This window comes from Urtica dioica, chromosome 3 (genome assembly GCF_054948205.1).
Source record: "Urtica dioica subsp. dioica isolate 48M chromosome 3, U.dioica_male_clone48M_v1_H2, whole genome shotgun sequence".
Lineage (NCBI taxonomy): Eukaryota > Viridiplantae > Streptophyta > Magnoliopsida > Rosales > Urticaceae > Urtica > Urtica dioica.
In genome coordinates, this window is record NC_142758.1 from 2,354,611 (window position 1) to 2,367,584 (window position 12,974).

General features: G+C 32.6%; 1 protein-coding gene across 1 annotated transcript; it reads left to right on the plus strand.

Moving 5' to 3' along the window:
* Nucleotides 1-7,545: 7,545 nt before the first annotated feature.
* LOC149402026 (MLP-like protein 31) lies at nt 7,546-11,461 on the plus strand. The gene is made up of 2 exons (XM_089609251.1): nt 7,546-7,811; nt 10,642-11,461. Exons 1-2 carry the CDS (start codon nt 7,619-7,621, stop codon nt 10,917-10,919), a joined length of 471 nt encoding a protein of 156 aa, XP_089465377.1. The 5' UTR covers nt 7,546-7,618; the 3' UTR covers nt 10,920-11,461.
* Nucleotides 11,462-12,974: the final 1,513 nt, after the last annotated feature.

Sequence of the window (12,974 nt, forward strand, 5' to 3'; positions counted from 1 at the left end):
AAGTTGTTGAAGACGGATCGTTCACGAGTGTCTTCAACAACGGGACGTACAAGACTCATGGCGTGCTAACCTCGCAGCTCAAAGAGAGCAAGGGTTGACAAAATCTGAAGAAGCGAGTGAAGATCTTGCTTCTACATTTTCTCATCAATGTGCTTCTCGCTGCCGCACCACATACCAACATTCCAGACTGGGCATACGTGAGGTTGGTAGAAGACCTAGACCAATTTAACTCCCATCCGTAGGGTAACGTGGTCTGGAAGTTCTTCTTGGACTGTGCCAGGAAGTACATAAAGAACGTCTCCTCCAAGGCAGCCTCTAAAGGAAAGATCAACTTCCCTTCATTTCTGTATCCATTACAGATATGGGCGTTTGAAACAATGCTCGTGCTCACGTCTCTCTCGTATTGCGAGAAAGTTTCAGAGATGGCATCTCTACTTTTGCGTCGGTGGAAATTGGTGACACATGTCGTTGACATCAAATTCCAAAACATCGATTTCCAATCCGAGGATTTGGAGTTCAAACCCCTAGGCGCCGAGGAGTACATTGTGAGGAAGAACACGACGACGAAGCCACAGCTGAAGGTACTAATTTTTCTTCTTTTTTAATCAATTTCATCAACAATATTTGTCAACTATAGATGTCAACAATTGACATCTATTGTTGACATTGATAGTAGACATATATGTAAACAGTAGACATCTATTGTTGAACCTGGAGGATCTTGATCACGTACTGACTATATCAGTGGACACTCGTCACGATGAGTAAATATAATTCCAGTATTAAAGGAGAGTTCAATCTTAGCTTACACGGTGGAGTATTGACTAAAATTAGACGAATCGATCGAAAAAGAGAAATGACTATTTCGTCTTTTTGATCGGATTCGTTAAGCTTCAACTACTGGGTCCATAGTCCCCGATTCGGCTTCGATAAAGACGAATATGAACTTTCTAATAGTAATGTTTTTATTATAATCTCACATGTTGTAATCTGATTAGCAGTATACATTCGGAAATTTGTTTATTTGCCGAATTAACTATTTATAATGGAATTAATTATTTGTTGTTGGATCAAGTAAATAATTAATTGAATTTTGAATTGGGCCTTATGGGCATTGCAAAATTCGAAATTCCTTGGCCCATGGAGAAGCAATTAATTTGTCCATACCCATAGTGGGTATATTGGGAAAATGCCCAAAAACAAAATCCTTTGCTCATGGGCACATGAAATTCGAAATACCCATAGTGGGTATATTGGGAATATGACCAACTTTTCTCTTTCATGATTTAAATAAAGAGAGAATAATATTTAAAAGGAAATAAGATATTTGCCTTTATTCTCTCTATATTTAAATTCCTAATATCTAGAAGATAATATTAGATTTGATATTATCTCACTATTTAAAAGGGAATATGATATTGTTTTTTTAAAATAGATTCCTTATTTAAAGGAAGATATTATGGAATAATATATCCTAGATTATTATTTAAGGGTTAAGACAGAAAGTAGGAATTTAAATAAAGATCGAACGGTTGATCTTTAATTGGAGACTAGGGTTTCATAAAACCTCTCCATTCCACTACTATAAATATGGGTTCAAGGGAAGAGAAAATAATGTACCTAATTGCTCTAGAATTTTCATCCATTCCCTCTATGTGGTGGACGCAAATTTCTCTCTCTCCCTTGCCCTTGGAACTCCGTGATTCCAATCCCATAAACACGGTGCGACCTGAATTCATTGTTCAAGGTCGTAGTGAGATAAAGATTGTGCCCACTCATATTTCCTATTCGTCTTGGAGATTACATTTTGGAAGACTGCGCTGTCATCAACGACGACTTGAAGCTGATCCCGAAGTTTCAGAAACAACACGAAGGAGTAGTCTTATAAAGATTGAAGACGGATTTGTCAAAGCTTAATGATTCAGTTCGTGAGCCCAACGAGTAAGTGTCACTAGAACTTAATCTAATTTTTTATCGGTTGCTTGCTCGCTCTCAAACTTTTATAGTACACACAAGTAAATCTAGATTCTTGTTTAATAACCACCTTAATAAGCTTTCGAGTAGCGTAATTATTTTTTCCGCACGGTTATTAAGGTGAACTAATCACCAACACTTTCACCATGTTGTCGACACTTGGTCTCTTCCCGAGATCTTCGAACATCAAGTCTAGGCAATGTGCGGCGCAAGGGGTCCAGTACAAGTTGTACTAACTCATCAGCTTCTTCCCCGCAGACTTGTAGTTCGACCCATTATCGGTGACGATCTGTACGACGTTCTCGGGTCCCACTTATTCAATCACCTCGGAGAGTATCCCAATGAGTTACTCCGCACTCTTGATCTTGTCGGACGTGTCAATTGACTTCAGGAACACGGCGGACCCACCACAATAAACCATAATGTTATTATGCTTAATCTCGCGAGTCCCGTCTAACCATCGACCATAATAGTGCATCCGTATCAGCTTCTTCCCCGCAGAATTGTAGTTCGACCCATTATCGGTGACGATCTGTACGACGTTCTCGGGTCCCACTTATTCAATCACCTCGGAGAGTATCCCAATGAGGTACTCCGCACTCTTGATCTTGTCGGACGTGTCAATTGACTTCAGGAACACGGCGGACCCACCACAATAAACCATAATGTTATTATGCTTAATCTCGCGAGTCCCGTCTAACCATCGACCATAATAGTGCATCCGTACGTCTGCCACTTGACCTTTTGTTCTTCGACATACGCTCGCATGTGTCGTACCTCTTCGTCGAGGATCTAGCCGTGAATGTCTTTCGGGCGGGGCATCATGACATTTGGTCCTACAGTTAAATAAGATCAATATATCAAATACCAAATTTTGCAATTTATACTTGTAAAATCGATAGAAAAAGTTTTTACTTACCGACTTCACCAGAAACATGAATCATGTTCAGGAAGTGATGGTCAATTGTCTTTTTTGCGGCAACTTGCGAGTGAATGAAAAATCGGCCGATGGCTTTGGCCAACCTCTTCTTGATGCCGGGTTGCGCTTCATCCACCCTCCTTTGGCGTGCACTATCGCTCTGGTACAATGACGGTGCGGTCGTTGCAAATCTTCTTATCTCAGGAGTTCCGGAGGATCCACCGGGAGCTTCACATTCTTTCCACCACTATTCGGCAGCTTGTGCTTCTCGGGACCTCTTCATTACGTGACGAAGTTCATGCTCTTCGTCTACGTCTTCGTCAGAGTCTCGACTCCCCCTAGACTTTTTCGGAGGTCTGCTCGTATCGACTAACCCAAACTCTGACGTTGCTTTTTCTTTTGAGAGTTCCCGAGGAGTAACTCTTGCATTTCCAATTTTACTTCAGGAGGAACTTTGTCGCAAAACCTAACGCTTTTGGTCTTGTCCACGTTCGCCAAGTGGTTCTTCACACGAGTGATTCCATCACCTCCAATGATGTGCCCGCAAAACTTGCATTTGTATCCACGTGGTCGTCCTTCGACGGGGTCGCAATACTTGTATGTCCGGTCGGACGCCATACCTCATAATCACGATCATTTCAATTCCACATATTCACAAATCACCATAACAATCATCAAATTAACTTCAATTCAACATAACCATCACAATAATTATCAAATTCATTTTAATCAACATTTTAATTCAACTTAATCATGACAATAATCATCAATTCATAATCTAATGAAGATTAATTCAACATTTCAAGACCATCATCATGACAATAATCAAATAATCTCGAAATTAATTAAAATTCTACAATATCATCACAATAATCATCAATTCATATGAAAAAAAATCAACATAACCATCACAATAATCATCAAATTAATTTTAATCAACATTTTAATTCAACTTCATCATGAAAATAATCAAATAATCTCGAAATTAATTTAAATTCAACAATATCATCACAATAATCATCAATTCATAAGAAAAAATTGAAAAAAACCTAAAAAATGAAAGCCTCTGATGATACCTCTGGGGTCCCCCGGGATCTAGATAAAAAGGGCTTGCACTGAGCGGGATCCGGCAGGAAGCATACCAGGGACAACGAAATTCGCGGGATCCGGCCAGAATTTGAGCAAATGAAGAAGAGAAGAAAATGTATTCGGTCGTGACGGGATCCGTCGATTTCAGCCTCGAGACAATAAGATTTCGCGAAATGAGGAGCAAAGTATTTAAAGGCAAAACGAGACCCGGTCCAGAGGATTCCGGTCCGATTCGACCGGGTTCAGTTCACGAAAACGGTTTTTGTCTGTCCCGTCCTTGTCCCCTCCGGTTTGCCGGAACCCGTCCGGTTCCCGAGCGGAACCCCCAAAAAGCCAAACCTTGGATTGATCCATAGATCCTATTGAATTTCACAGATGAGCATTTAGGGGATAAACTAAAGTCATGATAATTTCACAGGTAAAAGTCAACTAAAATTTAAAGTGAAGATATATTTTACTGATTTGTAAAAATGAGCGGGTAATTTAATGATAAACAAGAAATTGCGGGGATGATTATAATAAATTTGAAAATACAGAATAAACATACATCATTTGACTAAAATCCAAAAGATATAATTGATTTTTTCTAAACAACAATGGCCGGTTATCACGATCCAGGATTTAATCACCGCAATTTTTGCACGGATTCCGCAACTTACAAACCCATGGTAACAGTTAAGGTATATTTCGCAAATGTCTTCACTTTTAGTAAATTTCACACATATTGTAAATTATTTTGTAAATACCGCAATTATTTTATAAAATATCTCAAATACCGCAATTATTTGAGTAAATATCGCAGATATCGCGATAATTTAACAAATAATGTGTAAATCAATAATTTTAATTTATTTATTGAAGTAATGCTTTGCTGTATATCTTTATTAAATATCACGGTATATCAAGTACGATAAAAAATAAACTAATATAATTGAATTTGCAATACGATTACGATACTTTAAACTTTGATCACAACGACTAAACTGTCAATCATAAAATAGAGATAGGAGTGACAAACAAAATACATATGATTGAGAGAATTCTATAGTTTTCTTTTAAAAGAGACTTTTAGAAAGGTCAAGGCTTTGCTTTGCCTTATAATTATACTATAATTTATATAAGAAATGTCAGATATTGACATTAAAGGAATTTAAAGTTCAAGATATCAGGATACACAATCTTTGAAATCGTCAAACTTACATAAATTAAGAAATTATTTTTATTTTATTTTATTTCCTTATTATTATTATTATTATTATTATTATTATTTTTAGATCCGATAAGATATGGAGTATGGATCCGTAAAAATAATATTTATCATATAATTAGTGCAATAATAGTTGTCGCCAGTTGTTGAATAATGTCATTTTTTTTTTTTGACAAGTGAATAATGTCATATAAGATAAGACCATATGATTAATGGTAGCGTTAGACTTCTCTTCTCTAAGATGAAGTATGACTTTGTGCAATAAATTGAGTGGATGATTTAAAGAAGAAATAAATTGTATCGAGACGTCCCACCGCTTATTTATTTATTTTGATCATATCTTCAATTGAACTTTCACGCTCAAGTTACATCAACTTCTCCAATGGAGTACGCATATGTATTGTTGGCAATTTAAAACTCCATAATTATTTGAGCAATTGTACTGATATATTGACACCAACATTTACCAATATTATACTATAATAATAATATATTTATTGTTATCTATTTATTTTTATCTTATTTGAGCAATTGTACTGATATATTGACACCAACATTTACCAATGTTTTACAAATATATATATATATATATATATATATATATATATATATATATATATATATATATATATTACATATATTGCTTAGGGACATGAAAATAATCTTATATAAAGTACTATATTTTTTTTATGATGTACTAAATGTGAGCAACTCTTAACATTTTTTTTTAAGAAGTGTGGATGTTACCATGTGATTTGTTTATCTAAGCACTCACGTATGACGGAGGAAAATCATTGTTACATATTTAAAAATAAGGTGGAAAATAATAATAACGAAAAGAGAATAGCAGGAGACATAACATTGAACTCATAGAGTGTTTCATCTTCTTTCATTCTCAAAATTTCTCAAATTTTCAAACCCGGTTATGAGCATCTGAATGCGAGATGTTATGACCTTATCATTCCTTCCTAAACAATTTAAAGGATATCCTGTGCTTCATTGACAATCGCACAGTTTGAGATAAACTTGAAGATGGTTTTATCAATTGCTAGAAATATGACATTCATGGTTTTAGAATTCTCAATAGTAGCTTTCTCTTTATCTTATGTCCACTTGTCTTCCGGCTTCAAAGTGGTAACACCTTTTTCATCTGTTACGATTGGATCACACTAAGAATTCTGAACAACTCGTCAAGCTATTCATCGATCGCTTTGAGAAAAAATTTATGCTTGCTTTCAAGTAGCCATAATCGGGTCCCTCCAAGAGTAGAGGTCGACCTATGCTTTGTCCTTCCTTTATGATCATTTCAAAACATAATCGTTAGTAGACATATCAGATCACACTCTATGAATTGAGTGTCCTTCTCGGATACCAACTGAAATTACTATATATTTGATGAGATGGTTATTCAATTATTTTCCACCTTATTTTTAAATATGTAACAATGATTTTCCTCCGCCATACGTGAGTGTTTAGATAAACAAATCTCATGGTAACATCCACACTTCTTAAAAAAAAATGTTAAGAGTTGCTCACATTTAGTACATCATAAAAAAATATAGTACTTTATATAAGATTATTTTCATGTCCCTAAGCAATATATGTAATATATATATATATATATATATATATATATATATATATATTTGTAAAACATTGGTAAATGTTGGTGTCAATATATCAGTACAATTGCTCAAATAAGATAAAAATAAATAGATAACAATAAATATATTATTATTATAGTATAATATTGGTAAATGTTGGTGTCAATATATCAGTACAATTGCTCAAATAATTATGGAGTTTTAAATTGCCAACTAGGGGTGTTCATCAAAACCCGTCATTACCATCAAATAATATCTCTTTAGAGTAGGTATTTGAGGTCGATCTGGATTACCACTCTTGGTGTCATTTACTTGTTTTTATTATCTGTTGCTTGTTGTTCTTGCAGTTGTTCTTAACAATACCTAACAAGACAGATTATACAATAGATCTGAACTTTCAATATCGAACATCGATCAACTATAATAATTATTCCATTATTCAGCTTTAAGAAGTAATAATCGTATTCATTGATCTTCAATTGTTTTATAAGATTTTTTTCAAAATTAACTAAAAAAAATGTTGAAAATTGTATAATAAATATTTATAAAAAATTTGTGTGTGCCCTTGATGATCCATTTTTCTAGATCCATCACGTCACCGCTTACTTTAACAAATATGAAATTTTAAGTATATATCTTGCAAAAATCTAAATTTTTATATTTAAGTCGAGATAAATATGCTACCCCACATTTAAAGCTTGAATATCTTTTGCATATAATATAGCTGTTATAAATACATATCTTCTGATGTATGAAGGGCGAAGAGGTCCCTATCTATTCTATATTGAAAATTGAAATAGCAATCAAATTTCTTGGAGAAATAAAATGGCGTCCGAAGATCTGTGTGGGAAGCTTGAGCTTGATGTGGATATCAAAGCAACATGTGAGCAATACCACAACATGGTCAAACACAAACCACACCACATCCACAGCACCACTGAAAATATTCATGGCTGTGAATTGCACGATGGCGAATGGGGGACCGTCGGAGCAGTTATCGAGTGGACCTACTTCCACGGTAAGTAGGTTAAGAAAGTAGCTAACTTCCATACGCACTACGTTATGAAGAGAGAGAGAGAGAGAGAGAGAGAGAGAGAGAGAGAGAGAGTTAATTTGTTGATTTTATATAAGAGAATTAACTAAAAACAGATTATTTCTTTGGATTGAAAACTCCTTCGTATTTTGTTTCGTATGGCTTTATTTTTTTTCCTCCTTCGTATGATTTTTTTTTTTTTTTCTGACATTGAGTTTGTGGATTTTTGGTTGTAGCTGATCTATTTGTATATTTTTAAAGTGTTGCCATTTTGGGCGTGCTCATATCTTAATCGTGTAGTGGTAGTCGGTGTTTTGAAAAATAACTGCTAAAATAAAATCTGATCATTTATTAATTATGTTTGAAGTTTAGATCCAAATCCAATCGTATATATTTTTTACAGATCTATATTCGTTTAAAATTAAACCATTTAATAGTCGTATTAAATAATTTATTTAATCGTGTTTTAATCATATTTAAGTATTCGGACTCAATTCATTGTGATTAAATTATAAAAAAACGATAAAAAAGTCTTAACGAACATAATACACCAAGTAAATACATAGTACTCAAAATAGGGTCACTAGAACAAAGAACAAATACATACATACATGCATACACCAAGTAAATACATACATGAGTAAAAAAAATGAGATTTATAAATAACTAGGCCACTTTAAACATGTGATTTTGGATCTAGTCTATGTTTGACAGTTTTTAGGGATATAGTCAAATGACTTATGTGGCAATAATTAAGGTCTTATTTACCCTTATTTATTAACAAATTCGTCAATTTCTCTCTCCAAATTTTTTTCAAATAATTTTTTTTGCATCAAAACTTCAAAAATTCGTATCTTTCTCATACGAACTCGAAATTGAGTGATTTCAGATTCTACAAATTCGTGGCGTCAAGATCTTCAAAAATAGACCCATTGTGTTTGATGAAAAATTATATTTATGTCGATAATTTCAAAAAAATTCAGTTATTTCCATATTTAAGGTAGTAACGTGATTTTTCTACATCTATGGTATTAAACATGATTTTTCATCAAACATAATGGATATATTTTTGAAGATCTCGACGTCACGAATCGGTAAGATTTAGAATCACTCAATTTCGAGTTCATATGAGATAGATATGGTTTTTTGAAGTTTTTATGTAAAAAAAGTGTAGGAAAAAAGTAAGAGAGAGAAAATGACGAATTTGTTAATAAATAAGGGCAAATCAGACCTTAATTATTGACACATAAACTATTTGGTTATTTCCCTAAAAATTGTGAAACGTAGACTAAAAACAAATTTCATAGTTTCATTTTGACTAGTTTGCTATACTACCCAAAAAATACTATACTGTTTACGAAAGATTAATTTATGATATAATTGATTTCAAATAAAATATATATATATATATATATATATATATATATATGTGACTTTTAAAATTAATTAAAATTGAATATGACTTTAAGATTTAAAATTAAATAAAGTTGAATATATGATATATTTAATTTAAATAAAATTGTTTATGAATTTTTAAAATTAATTAAAATTGAATATAAATATAAATCTACGTGAATATAAATCTCAACCATATAGTTATTTATATTATTTTATTTGTAGTAACAATGTTATCTCTTGTTTTCATAATTATAATTTTACATCACATTTATACATAGTTATATTTATACTTATATATGTATACACGTATATATATATATATATATATATATATATATATATATATAAACTATAATAGTTGTGTTTAATTAAGTCATATTCATGCGGGTCATAATCGTGTTTCCTGTCAACCATTTGATAATCGTATTAATTAAATTTTAATCGTGTTATCGTAATCGTGTCGTTTTGACCTATTATTTAATCATGTTAACGTGTTCGATCCAATTAAGATCGATCTATATATTGAGATCAAAATCCGCTTTATATTGTATCGCAACTGTTTTGTGTTTTATGTCCAGACTAAATTCTTATCCCCTTGTAAAATCACATTGATAATTCAGTGGAAAAAATAAATAGTTATTTGAAGTTAATTGACTAGCAAAATATTTAAAAAGTTTAGAATTTTCAATTGTACAGCCAAAAGTACGTTGCAAATGTTTTTGTTACTAGAACATCTATAAACAAATTATCACTTTTTATTAACAAATTTAATCGCAAAGTGAACATAAATTATGAAAATTTGGTGCTAACAAGTTTAAACTATTTCACTAGATAAACCTTGAGGCTAAACATGCCCCGCTGGATATAGTATATCTCAGTTATCTTAAATGGATTATATTTGTGTCATAAGTGTTAGGAGTAATATTTTATAAAAAGGTGATTTAGTTAAATAACAAATTTAAAATAATAGATTTGCAAAGTAGCAAAAATTTGTTTAAAATTAATGAAATATCCAAAATGTACAATAATCAGATTTTAAAGCCTTTTAAATTTTTGGTTGAATTTTTTAAAAGTAAGAAATTGCTTATAAATAATCGTAAAACATTTTAATTTGGTGCCAAAAAAAAATTTGACAACGTAATTTTGACTATATTGTTAAAAATTTGAAACTTTGACTATTTTACTAGTCAATTTTATTAGTCGGTTAGTTTCAAATAATTATTTTATATAATTTTTCCGAAAATAAAAAAGTCTTAGGAGTAATGTCTATAGTAGGAATTTTTATCTCACAATTTACAATAATTAAATAGTTATACAAGTTGTAACAACTCATAACCTTACATAATGTATCAAGTACTCTCTCAAGTTTGTACGTAACAAATTAACTCACATATACATGCATATATTGTTATTTCAGATGGTAAACCCAGAAAAACTAAGGAAGTAATCGAAGCGATCGATGATGAGAAAAATTCGATAACCTTCAGAGTGATAGAAGGAGATCTGACGGAGCACTACAGCAGAATAGTGCTCACCCTTCAAGTGACCCCCAAATCTGATGGTGAGGGAAGTGTGGTGCACTGGATCGTCGAGTATGAAAAACACCACGGCGATATCGTGGATCCCCACACCTTAATGGAATTTCTAAATGAAGTTACAAAAGATCTCGATGTCCACCTCCTTCAAGTTGCGTGAGTTTAATTCCATACTCTAGCGAGCTAATATCTATTTACTTTCCAATAAAGGCCAAGCTCGTTAGAAGCTATATATGTTGATCTTATTTGTATGTGTGTGGTTTTTATTTTGTTTGAGGTTTCGAGTTGTGTTTCAGCTTATTGAAGCATATTGTGTATGGTTTGTAATAATCTATATATATATATATATATATATATATATATATATATATATATATATATATATATATATTATAAGTCAGAATCACAAAATCACTATTCATAGATTGTTCAATAATAGGTTTTTTTATTTCCGATGACGTGGCCCAATAATAGGTTTTTTTATTTCCGAAAATTGCCCATGAGCATTTGAATTTTGAATTACTAATTTGAATTTTCGGATGAAATTAATTCCCGAAATTTTTGGAATTGTATTTCCTGATATAAGTGTGAACAGGATTTAGTCTATTAATGATCCATTTATTTTAGGAACTAAATGGACGTGGCAGTTGTAATTTTTTTGTTTCTTTTTATATATTATTTCTTATATTTTTCGTCCAGATTTATATTGCATTCTTGATTTCTGTAGGGATCAGTAAACTAATGTAAATAATGTTGGTTGAGTGTTCATTTACATTTGCGTCGATAGGTTATTTACCCAGATTTACATAAGTCATGTTTCAGTTTAACCAATAACATCAAAATATATAGGTCTTAGTAATGACAAAGTTTACTCATATATATGTTTCTTTGGATTAACGACGAATCCAAAGTACCAAAAGGGTTAGCAAACATAAATCTCAAAATACACATCATTAAGTAATAGAATAAATTTTGAAATCCTGATGGTGAATTAAAAAGCAAGATAAACGGTTTAGACATCGTCGATGTTGAGTGAGAAACTAGGCTGGCTGCTTGGATTCTCATCAACCTGCTTTGTTACTTTCTTCTTCGTGACATATGGTGAATGTAACATTGCTGGTTTCTTTATAACGCGTTTTGGTCTCTCATTGATGGCAAGCTTCACTGCAACTGGTTCGCCGTTCTTCTTGAGATGTAAATATGTGTAAATAAAGAAAAGGTAAAAAAAACTTAGATTGTGTGATATTTACTCAGATTTACTGCAAAATATGTCGACTACTATTATTTTCTTCTAACATCCAAACTCAGCAGTAAATATGTGTAAATAAAAATTTGATCCAAAAAACTTAGACTATCCAATATTTACTCAGATTTACTGCAAAATATGTCGACTACTATTATTTTCTTCTAAAATTCAAACTCAGCAGTAAATATGTGTAAATAAAAAAAAGTCCAAATAACTTAGACTATCCAATATTTACTCAGATTTACTGCAAAATATGTCGACTCCAATTTTTTCTTCTAACACCCAAACACCCAATTTTCTAAACGCATTCACAATGGTATATCATCATAGCTTTTTTTTTTCATCATTTAGAGAGGCAACTCTTCGTATCCTAATTATTTATCAAACAAAGGAAAAACCCTTTCTTATCTTTAATTCCAATCGTAAAAAAAAAAACCATTTCCTTTCCGATCGTCACAACTCACAAATCAATTCATCACTTCAAAAAATTCATCCCCTCTCGCCCGCCTGCGCCAAGCCCCTTCCCTCCCCGTAGCCGACCTCAGCTCCGTCATTGTCGCCGACGAAGAAGGAAGGTAGCTCCGTCCTTGTCTCCTTCTTGCTATATCATTCCGAAACAACGTTGTGGTGTCTCGACTGAGTCTTCGTCGACGACATTAATTCGGGCCTAGAGAGACCGAAAGAGAGAGAGAGAGAGAATCCAAGATTGAAGAATAAGAAAGGTCGGATTGCATTTATCTCAAAGGTATTCTTCTTCTATTTTTTACTCAGAAAGAGGGTTCGGTGTTTATTGGGATTTATCGTTGATTTTTTAGGGCATGGCCGACATTCAGTGAGGTGAACATGGAATCAAACAACCAGAGTCCATATTTGACTAGAGGTCAGAAAAGCCTCGAGTTCTTTTTTTTTTTTTTTCCGAATTTCGTGGCTTTTTCAGAGTGTTTTAGGGTTTTTTAATTTGGATTCTAC

Coding starts and splice junctions, on each gene's coding strand:
- LOC149402026 (XM_089609251.1), top strand. CDS start 7,619: ATGGCGTCCGAAGATCTGTGTGGGAAGCTTGAGCTTGATGTGGATATC. Junction 7,812..10,641: donor CGAGTGGACCTACTTCCACG/GTAAGTAGGTTA, acceptor TTGTTATTTCAG/ATGGTAAACCCAGAAAAACT.